Genomic DNA, 21,199 nt, shown 5'->3' on the forward strand with positions numbered 1-21,199 from the left:
TTTAAAGCCTTTTAGAACCGTTGCTCAAATTACTGTATGTAAAGCTGGTGTCAATTTTGAAATACCAGAAAGGGAAATGAACGTGCTAAAGAATAACCAAAGCTGCAATTAATTCAACCAGGTGAAACATAAACATCCGAGTCACTGGTTACTTCACGTCTCTAAAACCCATAATCTGTAGTAAATGGCAGATTTTATGCAATAAAAGATGTGATGACAAACTAAAACAGATCAAATCCTTGGTTGAATCATGGCATTCTTCACACCAAAGAACATCATGGAAGTGAATTTATCTTGTCTTCAAACTGGTCATATTTAAAGAATATTCAAAGAATGACCCACATAAGCCAACCCCTTATATGCAGAGAATTCAGGTCACACTAACAGTTATACTTTTCTTATGTGAATGTCCAAACTTCAGCTAACAGCAAATGTCAAGTTTTGGAAAAAATCATTTTGAAGAAATTTTGTCAGAATTTCCATATTTTTAATTTACCCATTTATTAATTTTTCAAGAACTGTGAGTAAATGCATGAAATTTAGGTTTATTAAAGACAACCCATAGGGCAGTCCTATGAGAATTAGGTATTTTGACTTGGAGGTCTGATTGATCTATTTAATAATGCTTTGAGAGATGAGAAATGAAATTAGTTAGAAGAACATACAGTACCTGCACTTATAAAATGTTTTGAAGAGTGGTGGAAATCCATTCATTGACAGGTACAACAGGAATTCTCATTACTGTAGTATTCTGAATATGAAAATGAAGTAGAGCTTTGTTCCAGTTACGGAAATAATCTTTGGTGCAAAAGAATGATAGATATTGTTACCTTAAAAGGAGTTACCGATATCTTTGAAGAGTTGTTCAAAAATCCAGCCTCTCTCAAACATAAACAGTACATTCAAAATATGCATTCCATTTAAAAAAAAAAAAAAAAACAGACAAACTTCCAGCCAGGGCAGAGAATAGGGCTTTTTATTAAGGGATAACTTTAGAAAAAGCACAAGTTCTGACATCACCCATTCAAGAGTGAAATACTCAAGATTGCTAAATTTACATAGCCAAGAGAGACACTAAATGTCATATATACTCATCCACCAGGTAACATCTAATGGTCAGTAAACCATAAGGCTACCACATACGTATCACTGCCACTGTATTTGTTCAGAACTGGCTTGGAGCCAGGTTAGAATATATATAGCCAGTCTCTTAGTGTCTTTAAAATTGTTCATTTAAAACCTCAAATGACAGAGAGCTCTGGGATCTTTGAATTTGGAAAACTTTCCAGGACAGAAAGTTGCCAGAAGCTAAGATTTATAATACCCATTTTAAGATATGTAGATTTCTGTATATCACTTCTGGCCTTTTGCTAAGATCAAAGTGTAGTCGATTTCAGTATTATTGGCCTTATGCAAAATTATTGTCTTTTGTTTTTCTGTAATGAATCTACTGATATGCGATGTATTTTGTAAATATTTCATGTCTTCTACTATATGATATTGATAAAATAAAAGATCTTATTGCATTGTTTTTACTACCCTCTTTTATAATTGCTGCAATTGCTCAGGTTGCCATGTTGAAAGTCTAACAAATTCTGAACAGTCATGTGGTGTTTTTAAGTCAAGTTTCATTAAATTTTTAACTTGGAAGTGATTAGCAATTTCTCAGCCATGATTCCATCTGCAGCAGTTACTTGCAGAATAATGGGAATTACTTTACATTATATATATATATATATATATATATATATATATATATATATATATATATATATATATATATATATATATATATATATATATATACATACATATATATATATGTATATGTGTGTGTGTGTGTGTGTGTGTATAACTGAATCACCAAAATATGGAACGTGATGAATATATAAATAAAGATAAAACTAATGAAGGAAAAACGGAAACACTGAGTACAAGTGCATAAAAGGTCCTGCCTTTAGGACTGTAGCACTCCAGTGTTTCCGTTTCCTTCAGGGATTTTATCTTTATATATATATATGTGTATATATATATAATATATATATATATATATATATATATATATATTTTATTTATATATATATATATATTTATATATATATATATATATATATATATATATATATATATATATATATATTACATACATGTGAAGACAAAATCTATAAAGGAAAGAAAACATTGAGTGCTGGGTGAGGCCTTTCAACTGTTGTCCTTACTTAGCAGACTGAAGAAGTGTAAAAGTAAGTTTAAAAGAAAGCTCATATAAATGACGGGAATTACAAAGGAAAAAATTATGTACCTGGAATCCAACACAATTAAAGAATTAGTAGAACTGCCAAAGCAGGTTAAATATTCAAGAGGTTTTACAACTGCCAAAGCAGGTTAAATATTCAAGAGGTTTTACAAAGGATTAGACTAGCCAGAAGCAGGGACAGGGACAATTAAAAGATATACAAGGAGGTGACTGACCGCCAAAAATGCTAGTACAACAAAAATAATTTCTTTTTGTTTAAACAATAACAATTTTTGAACATTTTTACAAATAAAAATTATGAACATACGAATACATTTTTAAGGTAAATAAAATTATTATCTTGTAGGTCATTCTTTGAACATCATTTTCTAATACAGGGGTCCAAGTAATACATGCCAGGGCTATATTAAAATTACAGCTGGAAGTAAGCTGTATAATAGGACTCCAAAAGATTTCTTGAAGAGAAATCTTTCAATCTGGCAATCACTGAACTTTCAGTCCAATTTATCCTGTGAGAGTTTTCACTTGAATGAATATAGCATTGACGTTTGTCCATTTTTGACTGAATACTTATGTTGTTTTATACGTACATCTAAAATTCCTTGCTAGATTGGCCAATATAAAAGAGGGCAGTCCAAACATGGAATTTTATATACTGTAGTATGTTGTCATTTTTTTAGGGCTATTTTTTTATTAACATTCCTTTTAGTGTGTTATCATAGGAAAAACGAGGTTGACATTAAAAGATTTTAACAGTGATTTCATGTTCTCAAACCACTAAAATAAGGCACGCTAAGAATGTCGTAGGGTGTTTTCTCCATGTTACTACTATAAAACTTTTTGTGGGCTTTATTATAATAAATATCTATATATGTGGAGGATACCATAAATCTGTCCCTATTTTTTTCTTATGTATTCAGTTTCTGATCCAAATACTAGGGACTGACAATGCGCAAAAGTTCATAAAAGCATAGAAGAAAAATTGCTATTTTGATATTAAGGTGATGGCCTGAATAAAAATGACATGTTGTTGTTGGTTGGTTTCCTGTCAATACTGAATTTACATTGAAATGGTTCTGCGTATTAAAACATCTAAGAAAGGGAGGCAATTGTCTTTTCTAATTCTAAAGTAAACTTAATGGATGGTACCTAGTTAATCAAATTAGAGAGTAAACCATTTACATCAATACCAGCAGGCAAAACAGTTAAAATATCGTCAACATGTTCATACCACTTTTAGGAGTATAAGTAATATTAAGTAAATATTGCTTTCAGAAAATTCCATACAAGTTTGAGAGGAGTGGATAAAGGTTGCCCATTGCCATACCAAATATTTGTTGGTAACATTCACTGTTGAATATAAACTTACAATCACAAATGCACAACCGAGTGAGTGAAATAATATGACTTACAGGTAGAGGTAATTCATGATTGATTAGTTCATTACTAAGATACTCTAAAATAGAATCTAGGGACTCTAGTAAAAGGAGAACAAACGTCAAAACTAGCAATCTATCAGTGGGCAAAAATGATTTTGTTTAATATATCAACTAAATCTAGACAATCTACGTGAGAATCGTAGATAGTTCCAAGTAAAGGGACAAGAGCTTGTTAATATACTGTATTTCGAAAGTTTATATGGATATTGAGCCAACAGTACTGATAATAGGCAGCATAGGATTATTTTCTTTGTGTGTTTTTACTAATCCGTACAAGTAGGTAACAAGGAAATTTTACTGACAACTGACCTATTAGTTCTTTTTTAATCTTTAAGGATTTTTTCACTGTGCTATTGAAATTTTTTTATGGCATGATCAAGGATTTTTGTGTCGTATCATCATCCAGTAGGGCTTGCATACGTGAAATGTAGTCAGCTTTATCTAAAATTACAATACTATTCGACTTATCAGCTTTTGTGATGGGATTATATTGTCTTTTTAAGGTCACGATTCGGTTATACACACACACACACACACACACACACACACACACACACACACACACACACACACACACACACACACACACAATATTGGTATATATATATATATATATATATATATATATATATATATATATATATATATTATATATATGCTGTAACAGCTGAACAATGAAATTTTCATGCGAACATAAGGACATATAAAAGAAAACCAATTAGAAACAGAACCTGTGAAAAATGGAACTAAAGATTTAATAAATCTGATTGAATGTAGAAAAGTTGAAATGAATTACGAAATATAAAATTCGTGCAGAGTATGTAAGAGACTAACCAAAATTCGTGCAGCTACGGGGAGACAGAATAAAACCTCATGCAAATTTGAGGGTCACATATACCATTTAGTAACTGGACAGAGTAAGTTGTAACGGGAAAGACAAAATATTTTTCAAAACAGGCGGAAAAATACTAAATACAATATTTTCATCAAAATAATGCGGAAGGTAAATATTAAAACATTGCTAGCATTCTGCTCTTTTTAAACAGCTGAAAAGAAGAAACCGAAGACAACACAGAGAAAGATCGTTGGGATTGTATGAAACTAAAGCAAAAACACCAAGAAACAAGCGAATTAAAGTAGACGAGTAGACGTTACAAAGGCAAAATCCTCCTATTACTACTACTTGTTACTGTGTTGTTGTAAGCGTAAATACGGACACGACGGGAGCAGTTCATCCCTCAACGAGAAGGCGTTTTAATTACAGTCGACCGCCAAAAATTACGGTATAAAATTCTTGATAAGCACTATACAAAGCTCAAGGTTTGCTGGAGGATTGTGATGACCGAGATTACATTTTTCGTTAGACAGCCACCCCGCTTTATAATTTATATATTTTTCAACCAGCCAAAAATTTCTTCTCAATACATAACCTTCGCGCCTATTAGCTTGTAAGGTAAGACAATACCAGCCCCTCATAACTAGGCAAAATTGTAAATCAGAAATGCCCCCTGGGTTTACGTTAGGTTGGTATTTTGTGGTTCTTTTACTACCTTATCATTTATTTGCATGAAAAATCCAAAATGGTTTTTCATGCAAAATGGCTAGCTGGGTACCTTTGGAACTACAGCCCTCTGGAAAATTACCCGTTTTCTGACAGAGTACTTGCCCGGTGACATTTGCTTAGGCACTGTAATTAGTTTGACCCACATTCAATGGAATGTCCTCACACTGTTTATACTGGCGCATTTTGTTTGTTGTCGTCAGTCGGAATGTCCGGTAAGTACTGGCCTCCGGTATTGCATAGCAAGTTATTGCAATTGCCGGACGGGGATATGAACCATTCCAAACAGATGCATATACCCGTGGATCGTCTTGCAGCAGATCGCGCATGGAAACCCTTGCTGATAGACTAGGTTAATACATCGAGGCGACAAAATTGAAGGTAACCACAATTAGCAACCACAAAACTGTAGAAAAGTCGTTTAGAAGGAAATCACCGCCATGAGCTATTACTTAGATCTACCTCTTTATAAAACTGCCAATAAGACTCAGCCAGCACTCCAGCCAGCCATTTTTGCAACGAAAAACCATGGTAGATCTAAGTAGTCCAAGAGTGGCTTACTTCTTCTAACTTGACGTTTTCTACAGTTTGGGTTGCAATCATGGATTTACCTTCAATTTTTGCTGTACAAATGTACTAACCCATAATCAACACCTGAAGTCCGTCCGACAAGGGGTTTCTACACGCGATCTTCACAAGACAGAGCACAGTATGTCTGTTTGGAACGGTTCATATCCCATCCGCAAGTGTAATAACTTGTTAACGATGGGTACCGCCACCCCTCTCGCCAGTGCTAAAACACGGTAAAGGGACATTGCATTTGGCTGACAACAAAAATGCACACCCAGTATCAGAGGCCCTAAAAGTGTGTAGAAAAAAACCAGTTCCTACTAAAAACGCTTAGAGCTAATACTTAGAATTATCAGAACCATTTTGGGTTTTTCATGCAAAATGACTAGAAATAATAGGCACCAAAAGAACCTTAAAATACCAATATAACTTAACCTACAGGTGTTGACTGGTCACAATTCTGGCCGTATTAGCAATGGGAGGGGGTTGTGATTCTACCTTATAAGTCATAATTTTATTAATTTTTTATTTATCATTTGCACATGTATTTATGGGTTCAAAAAATAATGAGAATTAAGAGCTTCTTTCAAAAATGTAGGTTACAATTTCATAGCGTGTTTTGGCAATCTTATAAAATAATACCTTCTGTATAGCCTAGCCCAGTGTTTTCAACCTGTGGGCTATATAGGCAGTTCTGAGGGTGGCTAAATACTACACGGATATCTTCAAAATAGCATTAAAAAAATGAAAAATCGTTTACAGTAAATGCAGGCTAGGCCTTCTTTTCATAAATGAAAATGTATAACTAATAAAATGTCAGAAAAAATAATTCGTAAAATGAAAATGTAAAACTAATGTAGTGTTCTGAAAATGCTTTGCACAGTTCTATTATCATTACACAATTCTGAAGGGCAGGGGCCATGAGTCCTTAGGGATGCCAAAATGGCTGTGGGCACAAAAAGGTTGAAAACCATTGGCCTAGCTCTAGTATGCCCATGGGTTGCTGGTTGAATATGCAAACCTGTTTTACAGTTGGCCAATTGCTGTTTGGAGTTAGGGTAAGAGAACCAGCATCTCAATTAGCAAGAGACTAACTAAAGAAAAGGTTATATCTATACATAGGTAAGGTATGCAGGCTATTTTAGTGACACCATATCAAGTAGGAGATAAACAGGTTAATGTAGGGATTGAATGTTGCAGAATTGTGATGCATTTGAAGCATGAAATAGGAAATGTAGGCTAGGCTGTCAGATTGTGTGCACATACATATACAGTACTGAGCCTTATTACTTAAGGATTATTTTAATTGCAAATTTGATAAATCTTACTTTGAACCATTAATGATATTTTTTTTGCCTGGAAAATATAAATTTCCTGTTGTTCCAACACGACACAAACCGCCGGGTCCTTTACATTAGGGAATTACTTTCAGGTGTAGGCTGGGAATGGCCATTAAACTTGAGCAAGGTGGTTAGGCAGTAACTACCGCTGGGCGGGAATACCCGCCCGCCCGGATATAAACATTCCACTTTGCTTTCGGCCATCGCCATGGCTGACGTGTTTTTGCCCTTCTGCCTGACTGTCGTTAAGCTTCTTATTATCCCAGTGGGATCTTTCGTATTTTGTGTTTATACTGTATATGTGTGTTTGATATTTATTAATACAAACCTAATGATTTGTGCTAACCTTGCATAAGCCGTTGTTCCCTGTGCTGTGTCTTGGGTTTGATGGCTGGCGGGCTTAATTGAGAAGCGAACTAAGTGGTAATGCTCTTCCAGCAGCCCTTTACGTGAACACTGAAGGCGCCCTGTACATTCGGAGATATAGTTTGGGACGTAATATCTTGGCTCCCTACATTCATCGGGATGTAAGAGTTCGCCTCTTGGGCTTCCGCCCTCCGTGTATAAGGGGGCATCACTACTTCCTTCCTACTTATGCTGAGTGTTGCTCTATATCCCGCCGAAGAACATTTCATTCAAAACCTTTCTTCTGCCTCAAGACTGATTCATAAGCACCGTAACATGCTGTATAGAGTCAAGTTATGTCAATTTCAACTTGTCACAATAGAGGGAAGATGTGTGTTTCGAACAGCCGTTCAAATAAAGAAGGTATTCCTTGGCATTGCGGCCAGAATTTTCAAAAACCATCCAGATTTTTACGAAACTTCCAGCAGACGTTTTCTCCACCCACCTCCGCTCCAACCCCACCTCACCGGATTCCTGGATACAGCCTTGGCGTCTGCTTGTTTCCAAATGACCTTTTTCCATCACTGCCTTGAATAGGATGTCGTGCAATTGGAACTACTACTTCATTAGTTCAAGCGAAGATGCAACGCATTACTACCCTAATACTACTCTTCTTGCGTTTAATACATTTTTATTGTTATTTTATTTATTTTATTTTTTTGATAAGGGGTCTCTTCTTCCAGTCACCTCTCACTTCTTCCTAATGAACACCTTAATATTCTTTGGAAGCTTCGATTTCAAGTCAGTGGCCCCTTTGGTGGGCTTGTTCCATATGAAAGGTTTCATCTTCTGCATAATAATAATAATAATAATAATAATAATAATAATAATAATAATAATAATAATAATAATAATAATAACACTGAAAACTACAAAAACCGAGTCACATCATGACTCAACAGCATTCAGGCTTCCACAAATTTTTTGGCCAATAAAATATAAAACCCACGATTTCTGTTTTGTTTTGCATCTTGAACTCGTGATACCACCTCGACTGTGAATGAATCTGCTCACTACAGAACTCACTTGCAAATGAGAACTTGCCTTTATTCCTGGCGTCACTCTCTCCCACTTCCCCGTTATCGCTGTCTTCTCACTGCCTCTTCAGCGGAGGGGCAGGAGGATTCTGCAAAGGAATGGGAATCCTGCCCTTCTTGTTTCCCTTCCTGAACAAAGATCCTTTTAACACTTAGGGGCTGCTCCTACGGACAAGGTCCAGCGCTGCCACAAGGCCGTCTTCTTCTCTGAGCAACGGCAACAACGAAGTGACATTTATGAAGGAACCTCACAGACTCTTATTACAGAGTTTACAGAGATTTTGACATTGTGAGAGAATGGCGCAGCTGGTGTCTCTAGAAACTGGTCATGAAACACACCGCTGAAATATCTCAGAAGTTTACGATGAGGGTCAAATAGTTCTTAAACTCTGCCCTATGCAATACACCTCCTCCTGACTCCAAAATCTTTCTAAAACTGAGGTTCACAATAATGACCAACCATCATTACTTAAGTACGTGGAGTTTTGAGGGGCACGAAGCATACTGACTGATTAAGAGTTCAGTTTAAATAGAGTCTATAGTCTCCCCAGCGTACTTGGTGAAAAGGGGGCCCCCAGTCGCTTTGCAGCGCTGATATATATCCGTTTCTAAGTTACTTGTGGATTGTGGATGATACCCTTTCCTTCCTAAGGCTTTGACCTGTTATAATCCTCTTTGGTAATTCCTGGTTTTGTTTCTCTTTTGGAAACGTTACTATCAAAAATGACGATTGTGATCATACATTAAATGAAATTTAAATATTAACTATCACCAGGTGACTGATTGTCTCCCTCCTTTAAATGTCAGTTCATAATTTTGGACTGCCGTGTTTTTTCTCATCACTTCCAGTAATTTTTAGGCTCCTCCTCTTCTTCTTTTAATAAGTCAAGTTTTTCTTTTGTTGTTCTGGGGTTTTCTTGCATTTTACGTTTTGTCGAGGTTGTTTCACGATTGCACAATGTTATTTGAAAAATAATCTCTGTGCATCGGAATGCTCTCTCTCTCTCTCTCTCTCTCTCTCTCTCTCTCTCTCTCTCTCTCTCTCTCTCTCTCTCTCTCTCTCTCTCTCTCTCTCTCTCTCACGCAGATTTCTTTTATTTTTAGATGTAAGTATAGTATTTATTAATTTTCATTATTTTATGCCATAGTTTTGCTATGCTTTATTATTTTACTATTGGTCTACCTTTAGGAATTAAAGGGCTCATTAATTTATCATTCATTTGTTTGAGGGCTGATAAGTTAAAGTTAAGTATAGCTTAGTTTAACCAGACCACTGAGCTGATTAACAGCACTCCTAGAGAGGACTGGCCCGAAGGATTAGACTTATTTTACGTGGCTAAGAACCAATTGGTTACACCACATTATACCGAGAAATGAATTTCTATCACCAGAAATAAATTCCTCTAATTCTTCATTGGCCGACCGGAGAATCGAACGCGGGTCCAGCAGAGTGCTACCGAGTACGATATCGACCCATCCAATGAGGAACTGAATGCTTCGTTTTGGAGAGATATCCATTGTTCCTTGTGTTAACCTATATATATATTTTCTTTATAGAGATCCTTTCATGGAAGAGTTAATTAATCCAAGGCTACAGACACAAAACTATAACTGTTTCTTCCTCACCATCGCCCTAGAGTAAACGCACCTATGGCAGCAGGCGAGGAAAGCGGTGTCACATTTTCTTAAATTAATATTTTCATATTTTATTTCTAACAGTATCATTATCAAAAAACTTCCCTCAGTTATAATGAGATGTGTTTCTTAAATAAAGCCTTTTTTAAAGAATCGAAAGGGAGTCTTCAATAGCCTTATTTGCACAATGAGGAAAGTACATTTGGCATCGTCCTCTTTCACCCCCCCCCCCCCACCCTCCTTTGACCAAGTACGCTGGGTAGGCTATAGGAAGCAAAATCGCCATTGCCTAAGGATTTTCTGCTTGCAAGACCTGACCAGTTTAGCCTAACAAGTTATGAACGTTACTCACAACTATTTGATTCCATGCATCCTGCACTGAAGCACCGCTCTTCAAGTTGAAATTCAACATGACCGGCGATGCAACACTCATGACTGAATGCTAAACTTGACCCAGGCTACCCTGGCACTCTCCTTCTCTGGCCTGGTCTCGGGATCCTCCTCAGCTCTGGCATTTATCTATAGCAAAAGCAGATCTTCTAATATAAACCACATGAAAGTCAGCGCCCTTCAGCGGGAATACACTGTCACATCCTCTCATAATGGGATAAAATTCCTTACCAGAGGCCTTTGGAGAGCGGCATTGACAAGTCTGTCACGGAACTCGCACACGGTGACACACTTCTGACTAGAACGAATCACCAACTTGTGTGTGACCACAAAACTATGCTTCTATGTTCACGGAGTTCTCAGCCACTACACATTAATTAACTCACCTCAATCAACGCTCATTCATATCCTCGATCATTAGGAGTCTCGTTGTCACAAAGCCTCATTGACGGAGGCCACAAACAAACATGGCTCAACGGAGCCAATGCCTGATCTGACTGAAAACCTTCAGAATGTTTTGGCCAATCACAAGTCCTGCAACTCCTTCCAGACTGAAGAGGCAAAGCGACTCTGATTGGCTGAGAGAAAGAGAGAGAGAGAGAGAGAGAGAGAGAGAGAGAGAGAGAGAGAGAGCTGTTAAATGTTCAGTATCTGTTTTTCAATTAATTAGGAAAAAACCCACGGTTTTACATTTTATTTTGGCTTTCCTGTTTTTACCTAATTACTTGAAAAAACAGATAGCGCTCATTTAACAGTGCGCGCTCTCTCTCTCTCTCTCTCTCTCTCTCTCTCTCTCTCTCTCTCTCTCTCTCTCTCTCTCTCTCTCTGCATCTGATGATTTAAGATTTATTTCTATTGACTATGACCTACACAGAAGCTCAGCATAACTGTAGCATCTTAGGATTCCTGAAAGGCAAGTTATCCCCCCTCCCCACCTTCACACACCCTGCCCCCTATGCTCCCAGGAATTGTATCAAACTTTCTTTCTATTTTAGTCTCCTACATAAGCCTTCAGCACTTTCGATGGGCATAAGGTCATAATGAGGACAGCGTGAGTGAGTGTGAGCGTGGGCAATCAGATGGTAGACAAAACTACCTTTAGTTGCTCAGTGTACCTTCCGGTCTCCTTGCAGCTCCTGTGTGCGCATTTGAACCAGAACTGATACAATAATAAAACTATTTGATTTAGGCGAGGTTGAAAAGGGGTGGGGGTGGGGGTGGGGGTGGGAGGTTTCATTCACATTCCTCTTAAACAACCTCCCACCCCCAACACCTCCACCCCCCAAAAAGGAAACAATTTGCAACAGCCATAAATGAATCTGGTCTGGTCTGTCGCCGGGCTCTTCCACCTGGGCAGCCCGTAACTCTCACAGACAGACAGACAGACAGACAGACAGACAGACACGCAGAAGAGAAAGAAAAAACGAGACAGAAAACAAAGAGGCATCCAGTCAGTCAGTCAGTCAGACAGGAAGAGAAAGTGTTACTGCGGCGAGTTTCTGGAAGTAGAAGGGTCTGGGAGGGAAACGCTGCTCTGGTCGGAGAGAAAAAAGGGTAGAGTTTGTCTTAAGAAAATGTAGACGGAAAAGATAAAGGGAATGAGAGAGAACACAGAATTCAGGCTGAAGGCCAAACGCTGGGACCTATGAGGTCATTCAGCGCTGAAACGGAAACTGACAGCAAAATGGTCTGAAAGGTTAAGTAACAGGAGGAGGACAACCTCGCAGTTGAAGCACTATGAAACAATTGTTGGGAGAGGATGGAAAGTAAGATGGAATTAAGAGAATATGAACGGGGGTACAGTAAAAGGAAAGAAAGGGGTTGCAGCTAGGGGCCATGGAAGGGACGCTGCAAAGAACCCTAAGTAATGCCAACAGTACAACTTTAAGTTGGATTACAATGCTTTGGCCTGGCTATAACATTTTTCAAACCATTTCACCATTTCCACCTAATCTGGTAAGATTTTTCAGGCCCAGCAATGTCCTGCCTCTCTCTAGTTTGTCCTAAATAGCCTCAGTTAGTCAGTCAGCACTCGCCCAGCTAGCTCACTTATTTCGAGAAGAGAGCCGTGACTGCTTTCCCCACCTGCTGCATTTCTCTTCTCACGGGACTTACAGAGAAAAACCACACCGTTCGGTATGAACCCTTTACAACACACAATACAGCAGAGTGACAGAGAAAATTGAACTAGCCTTACGGAGCTCCAGAATGCCAAGATTTAATATGTAAAACTTATGAATAATAGAGAGAGCTACCTTCTAGCTCATTTTAGTATTGAACTAAAGTTACTTTGTGAAAAGGGATTAACTTGAAGAGTATTCCAACTAAGGGCTTTCGCCACTGATAGTCCTCCACAGCTTCAATTTCACTTTTAATGTCACTATCTGCATTCTAGTTTGGCCAGGCCCCAAACTTTGAATTGTATCATTTTGAATTTACATAATGAAAGAAACCTCCAAATCCGTAGTTTTCGACTCCATCTTCATCTCCAGTTCTATCCCACACGAGTCACGCATTTCCCCAAAGATGCCATTTCTTGTTCGTCAACCTGTCTTGGTTAGGTGTTATAGCAATTCTTTGGAGCTTTTTCTTCGAACTTCGTCGATTATTCCCTTCAAGAACCTGCAAGACGTGGGTAACCTAAAGGATTGGGACAGGAGTTAATGAAATCACAGGAAATAAAGGTCTTTTATAAAAATATGTCCTGAATATTAACAAGTAATACTTTCCTCCCAACACGTCAGTAGAAAACTTGAGTAAAATGCCTGAACGCAGACGGCAATACCATAATAATGAAGTCCTGATTGAACGACATTCCATTCACAATGCAGTCCTGATTCTCAATTCAATAAAGAGAGAGATATGGTGCAGACTTTACTCAACTCCGGTATCCAGCAGCTTCAAGTCTTGCAGTAGTACTGTCGTCCCGACTCTGTGGTTCAGGAAGATGCAATGGACGCCAAAGGTAGTCTGAATGTTATGATAAACGATGATGCTCTGAATCCCTGCCAATGGCCTTCACATCAAAAGCGTAGGTCCAGTAATAAATAACGTGGTCCTGTCCTGTCTCGTTCATTCTGCAGAACAGCCCTCTACTTTGAGGGCGGTTTCAGGCACAATAGCCTACATGACTGTCTTTTAGGTCGCTAAAATTCGTAAATCATTATTAGTAATATCTTGAAGATTTTAAAGTAAAAGTCCCAAAAATTCTTAAGGGTAGTGTTTACTGAGTTACGTAATGTGGGTAGGCAGCTGAAACCTTATGCTGGCAGAGAGCACTAGAGCAGGAAGACTTAGTTTGAAGTTTTTGTGTAGGAGTCAAATTTATCAACACCCAAAAGACTTTTTCTCCGGATTTATGCGAGGAAATCTTGCAAGACAGACCAAAGATCCCTTCAGAACATCTTGTAACCAGTCATTTTTTGCAAGTAACATGCAAACAAATCTCCTGCCTGTGACCACGAGCCACAAGTATTTTGAATCTGTGAGCTTTCATATCTTACCCTTGGGTCGTGACAGCACCTACCATACAGTATTACATTGTCATTGTCCACAGAGCAGCTTTTGTTATTTTGTAAAGACAGGAAAAAAAAAAGAAATTAGTAAATTGAACTGACTGCATTTGATACGTGAATGAAACTGGGGCATATGAAGCCAAGCACTTTAAGATAGTAAAAAGGAGGAGTTGGAGTGGTTGTATAGCAAGATAAAAGAGATACAGAAAATAAAGGAGATGAAGTGCAAGGATCTGAAGGTGGAACTTGAACAAAACCCTGCAGTGACACAAACAAGTAACAGTGAGAGGAGTCGGACAGCCTGGCCCAAGAAGGACTGGGAAAGGAGGTCAAGTCAAAGGATAAATAGTAGATGCAGCTGGGGGCCGAAGGGACTCGGCTAACGCCCTTTAGTAGTGTCTACAGGTGAGGTGCACTGAGGGCAGCATCCCCCTGCGGGGGGCTTGCAGTTTAGAACTGAGGAAAGTGAGTGACAGGTGCGTGAGTGTCAAGCGACCTGGAAGGCATCCTGGACATTCCTCAGTAACTCTCTCGTCCACTCACGATTAAACCGAAGGAATAATTGATTAAGTAAAAAAAATAAAGTAAATACCGAGTATTAACTTTCTACACCAAGTTAAAACTGACTCAAGTTCTCTCATACTGTAGCGATGGTCATTTTAGGTTAAAAGATGAACTTTCATTTACACAGTTGTGCTCAGTTATTGTACTAATTTGAACATTTTCGAAAGATATTTCGGTTTCTGTCAGTAGAATCACATTCTACTCATATTAACGATATACCACAGAACTCATTCATTTAAGATAAAATTACACATTCACACAAAAGGAGTGACCTCTGACTTCATCGAATCAGAATAATATCCTACACATCGTCAAGTTCATCCTTTAAGCTAAAATGACCATCGCTACATTACGTGAGAGCCTGTATCAGTTTTAACTTGGTGTATGCAGTTAATACTCGGTATTTACTTGATTTTCTTTTTATTTAATCAATTATTCCTTCGGTGTGAACTGATAGACCTAGACACAAGTGCTTGTCATATATAGGGCACTCAGGAACACCATTATGCCTAAAGCAGACAATTTGTTTAAACCTCAACTTTGTTTTATAGCTGAGATGCAGCTTAAGGAATCCATTTATGCTTTATGCACTGGCAGAAGATTCAGGTCAGCTGGGTGTACAGAACAGAACAGTACACATGCAAGGCAACGATAGCACAGAATAAAGTAACAAAGTTGGATTAGTTCAGGAAGAAGTGTCATTGAAAAAAAATAATTGAACTTTGCCGATTGCTTGTAATAAGCGGGTGGGAGGGAGATTGGGTTTAGTATGCGACAAAAGTATTGGCGGTGAATTAATATGGTATATTCCCTTTAACCAGTATGTATGCTGAGGGAAAGCAAAAGGTTTTTGTGATACTGGGAGTCTTGTAGTAACTCTGGTCTCCATCTCTGGTTTATCAGGCAACGAATGCCAGAAAGGACCTTCACGAGGAACGACTCTTAATGACCTCCGTAAACCAGTGGAGCTTCTGTCAAGTCCACATTACATAGAAGTACTTCTCTATGTTGATAGATAGGTACTATGAACAAACTAGATGCATAGGCTGAATATCTACAGCACATACATTCAATACGAAAATTCCAGCATTCAGAATCAAACAAAAATCAGATGATGAAGGAAAAGGCTGAGAAAAATATTGTTCTGTGCAGATGTCAAGTGGAGTCGACTGTCTGACAGAGTCAATACACCATTTTTGTGCAGGCTATCATGTTCGAGCAATGACTCTGAAGAGGCGGTTCCCAGTGACCCTACTCACACATAACTCACGTAACTCAGTGAAAATTTCACACACACTTGAGTCTAAGGAAAATTTTATTAACCTATTCTATCTCAAGGTTCATTACTATACCATGAAGAACTTTATATAATGCTAGTAACGCCAGTGTTAAGCAAAAATAATACTAAATTCATATTTTTGTTCTCGCATCCAACCCTGAGTTATCGACCGGATAATGCTTTTTGTAAATTATCCAAATTATCGCTTCGGCATCAAGTGTTTAAACACTGAATGGATATCTTCACACATTTACGAGTTTTATTTTTTCAGTCAAAGTTGTCACATTTGCGTTATACTTATAGGCACTCATCCGGCACATGCACAAACATTCATCCCAACTACATTAAACTTTACATCATTCAGATATCAAGTACGTTCTACAAATAATGCGAAAAAATCAATTACGTATTAATTTCCATATTTCATTACTTTTTGACTTTGTTATTACTTTTATTATACTATGATTTCGCAATTCTAAAATAGCAATAATAGTTTAACTTACGTTTGTACCGTGTTGACTTCTCAAGATCAAGTGCCAGGGCTATAATTGATACAGTACTGATTTCGAGACACTAATTGATCACAGCAAAGTCCTACATCAGAGGCTGAGGCAAATGGTTCCTGAAAACAGCTGACTGACAACAACGTCTCCTCGAAGGGTGTCTCCATGACTTCATTCCAAATACGTTTGCACTCACAGACCCCGTAGCAAATTCAGCTTTTCTACTGAGGGGCGTTCCTCAGTTCTTTCTCTGTCAAAGGGCGGGGTTTACTGGTTTATCAAAGGCTTTGTATGAATTTAGCGTTCGGAAAAGTCATGCACCAGCTGAAGAGCAACATATGGAACTGGCTTTTCTTTGGTCAAATGTTTATTTGCAAATAGTTTCTTTGTGCATTTGAACCCCAACACTTCACACAGCATGACGACTATGACCACCACTAACAAGAAAATCGATGAGAGAACCTAGTGCCCTGGAACAAGGAAGAAATCATCTTCAGGCAGTAGGGGAAGTGGCGGAATTCTGGTTATGTCCCCCCCTAAGAGAAGGCATAGGGATAACACCATGTTCCCCGTGACGGTGACTTCTAATTAATAGCAGAGGACTGATACTGATCACCCAAAATATACTTAAGTCTCTATTCCATCCCATGTCAACCTTGAACAATCAAAACTATTACGAAAGACTGGATAATAAAACCGTGAAACAATTTCATATAACTAACAGGAACCTCCACAAGTAACCCTCTATCAGACAAGTGTACTTTCAAAATCCCATAATAATGATACAAATTCCCCCGGTGAAAATTATTTGTGAACCATAAAGATATGCTAGGCATTTTTCAAAGCAGATTCCAGAGCCCCTAATGGTAAAATATCCAAAAAATACGCCCTTAGAAGCAGCTACAATTGGTTGAACCTGAGTTTTAATCACCGTTAATAAAGATTGCTTCTTTCTCAACATTAACCCTTAAACGCCGAGCCTCTATTTACAAAAGCGTCTGCCGTATGCCGGTGCGGTTTGAGAGTTAGCGCCGAAGCGGAAAGAAAGTTTTTTAAAAAAATCACAGCACGCTTAGTTTTCAAGACTAAGAGTTCATTTTTGGCTCCTTTTTTTGTCATTGCCTGAAGTTTAGTATGCAACCATCAGAAATGAAAAAAATATCATCATATATAAATATTGGAATATATGACAGCGCAAAAAAATTTCATATATAATTGCATACAAATTGCACTGTGAGCAAAACAGTTAAAGCTAATGTTATTTTTTTTGTTGTATTGTACACTAAATTGCAATGATTTTGGTATATAACAAATTGTAAAAAGATCAAAGCAACACAGAGAAAATATTATCACAAAATGATGCATGAATTCGTAACGCAGATGTAAAAACAGTTTTTTTTTTCAAAAATTCACAAATCGAAATATTGTGCTTGAGACTTCTCGTTTGTTCCAAAATGAAGGTAAATGATTGAATATTACTAGAATGTAAGATTTTTAGCTTACAATTGCATTTTTCGACCATTTCGGTCGAGTCAAAGTTGACCGAAGGTTGAAATTTTGGCACTTATCGTGATTTATATGAAAATATTACAAAACTGATAAAAGCTACAACCATGAGATATTTTTTGTTGTATTCTACTAGATATTGCGCACATTTTCATGTATAACACTTTATGTAACGCCTAATAAAAAAACGGTGCAAAAATTACGACAAAGTGACTAGTGGCTAAAGAAATTCTGAGATTTTCAGCAGAGTTAGCGTGAGCGGAAGTAAGGAAAAAAGTTTTATTTTTTTAAATTCACCATAAATCGAAATACTGTGCTAAAGACTTCCCGTTTGTTGCAAAATGAAGGTAAATGATTGAATGTTACTAGAATGTAAGAGTTTTAGCTTACAATTGCATTTTTTTACCATTTCGGTCGTGTCAAATTTGACTGAAGGTTGAAATTTTGGCACTTATCATGATTTATATGAAAATATTTCAAAACTGATAAAAGCTACAACCATGAGTTATTTTTTAGTTGTATTCTACATGAAATTGCGCACATTTTCATGTACAGTGGAACCCCGTCTCCGGACCGTGCTGAAACTTCGACAAAACCGGTTCCGACACGAAATGCCGAGTAAACTTTGCTCGGTTCCCGAACAACAACCGAATCGACCCGACGCGATCCGACCACGTCGGCCGAAACATATGATGTTTGTAAACAAAAGTGTTTCGGTAACGCCGCCGCTAGTTGGCGTTGTTGGTGGCGCTTCTTCCCACGCACATTTAAAAGCACTTAAAGCCCACTCACGCTGCGCTGCTGTTTGAAAAAGAAGTGCGCTTGTACAGGTGAATTTTTTGTCTCCTGCAAAATTCTACATTCTCTCGGAATCATGGGTCCCAAGCCAGCCACAGCTGATAAGCAGAAGAGGAAGACTGTGAGGACTACTATTGAACTGAAGAAGGGGGTAATTGAAAAGTATGAAAGGGGCATTCGTGTGACTGATTTAGCGTTGGAGTATAGGTTACCCAGGTCCACCATCAGCACATTTTTAAAGAACAAAGAAGCCATTAAGAGTGCTAGTGTTACTAAGGGGGTTACGAGTTTGATGAAGCAGAGGCCCCCCGTAATAGAGGAAATTGAGAAACTGTTATTAGTTTGGGTCAATGAAAAACAGCTTGCAGGGGATAGCGTATCTGAGGCCATGCTTTGTGCGAAGGCCAAAAGTTTGCACACTGACTTGATAAAAAGTACAGCAGGTTCGAGTACCGATCATGAGTTTATGGCCAGTCGTGGATGGTTTGATAGGTTTAAGAAAAAGAAGTGGCATCCACAGTGTTGTTAGGCATGGGGAGGCAGCGGTGCTGATAAAGCTGCCAGAAAATGCCGTGACTGAATTCCAGCAGTGCGTGGATGAGAATGGTTTAGAAGTATCAAACCAAGTGTTCAATTAACCTGATGAGACAGGCCTCTTTTTGGAAGAAAATGCCAAAGAGGACCTATATTACAAAAGAGGAGAAAAGGAAATTGCCTGACCCATATTCCATGAAGGATAGGTTAACTCTACTGTTGTGTGCAAACGCTAGTGGGGACTCAAAATCAAGCCTCTGCTAGTGTATCACTCCAGAAACCCCAGAGTTTTTAAGAAACATAAAGTTCTTAAAATAAGCTGAATGTAATGTGAAACCAAATGCTAAGGCCTGGGTAACTAGGCAAATCTTTGAGAGTGGGTTTCTGCATGTGTGCCCCCACTATCAAGGAATACCTCGAAGAAGGTTGCCACTGAAAGCACTCCTCGTCATGGACAATGCCCCTGCCCACCCCGACATGGAATATGAGCTGGCTGATGAGTTCAGCTGGCTTAGGTCAAGTTTTGCCACCCAGAACTACCTCACTACTCCAGCCCATGGACCAGCAGATCATTGCAAACTTCAAAAAGCTGTACACCAGGCACTCTTCAAAGGTGTTTGAAGTCACCAATGAAACCAGCCTAACACTTTACTGAATTTTGGAAGGAACATTTCCCACATCCTCAGTTGTGTTAGGCTGATAAATAAAGCATGGGCCAAAGTTTCTAAGAGGACCCTTACAGCAGGCTGGAAACCTTTGGCTGATGGGGCTCCTCTTAGGGACTTCTGAGGATTTTGATTCCCAGAAGTCAACTAGGAGATGACCCTGAAGCTGAACCCTTCCTCTGCCTGACGCTGATGTTGAGGAAATTGTTTCTGGCCCAGAATCCATGGGCTTGGAGGTGAGTTCTGATGATGTGGGAGCTGGTGGCAGAACACAACACTGACGACAGAGAACTGGGAACTTCTGAGAGCATGTAGAGGATTTTGGCTGAGAGGTGTCTGAGAGGAGGAGAGCAAGGAGGTGCCTACTACAGGCACTAAAGAAATCAAGGAGATGCTGATGCACTGGGAGAAATTCCAGGAATTCTTCAAGAAGCATCACCATGACAAGGCTGTAGTGAACCGGGCTATTGACTATGTTGACGACAACTTAGTCAATGTGTACAGGAAACACCTGAAAAACGTCAACAGCAGACGACCCTGTACAGGTTTTTTCTAAAAAGAAAACCAGCCAGTACCAGTGCCAAAAACAGAGGAAAGAGGAATCTCCTGAAGAGCAGCAATCAGACTGTATGGAAGGAGATTCCCCTTCCAACCAGTGATGCTCTCTCCATACCTCCTCTCCACATCCATCTCCACAGATCCAGATCCTCATCAATGACAAGGTATGGGCCCTACTGTCGTGGTTAAAAACTTTTTTAGTATTTATAAATGACCTAGAGATACAGTACAGTGAATAATATTTATTCATGCAACTTAAAGCAATGAAAGGTGCCATAAATACAGTACATTGAGTTACTAACAGTACATTTCAATTTGTGTTTTAATCCACATTTCATACAGTACTGCCTCCATTGAATGAATCTCCCAAAGCCGTTGAGTCTGGGCTGTTTCATCTGAGCTGTTCATGAGTGTCAGAGCCCATGGGCCATGCGTATTAGTTGTTAAAACCTTTTTTAATGTTTTATAAATGACCTAAAGATGCTTAAGATTAAGGCTTTTGTGTATTATTACAACTCATAACAGTAAATGATGTTTCTACATGTTATTTTGTGTTTAATTCACAGATTACTGTGCAGTAATTGAGGTAGAAGTTCCTGGAGGAGTTCAGTTCTTGTGTTGGGGGCAACTGCTCATATTCATC

General features: G+C 38.4%; 1 protein-coding gene across 1 annotated transcript; it reads left to right on the forward strand.

Annotated features, from left to right (window-relative positions):
• The first annotated feature begins 18,875 nt into the window (after window positions 1-18,875).
• On the forward strand, window positions 18,876-19,328 carry LOC136827742 (putative CENPB DNA-binding domain-containing protein 1). Its single transcript, XM_067085204.1, has one exon. It carries the CDS (start codon window positions 18,876-18,878, stop codon window positions 19,326-19,328), a length of 453 nt encoding a protein of 150 aa, XP_066941305.1.
• Window positions 19,329-21,199: the final 1,871 nt, after the last annotated feature.

Source organism: Macrobrachium rosenbergii, chromosome 42 (genome assembly GCF_040412425.1).
Source record: "Macrobrachium rosenbergii isolate ZJJX-2024 chromosome 42, ASM4041242v1, whole genome shotgun sequence".
NCBI classification, from domain to species: Eukaryota; Metazoa; Arthropoda; class Malacostraca; order Decapoda; family Palaemonidae; genus Macrobrachium; species Macrobrachium rosenbergii.

Coding starts and splice junctions, on each gene's coding strand:
- LOC136827742 (XM_067085204.1), top strand. CDS start 18,876: ATGGGTCCCAAGCCAGCCACAGCTGATAAGCAGAAGAGGAAGACTGTG.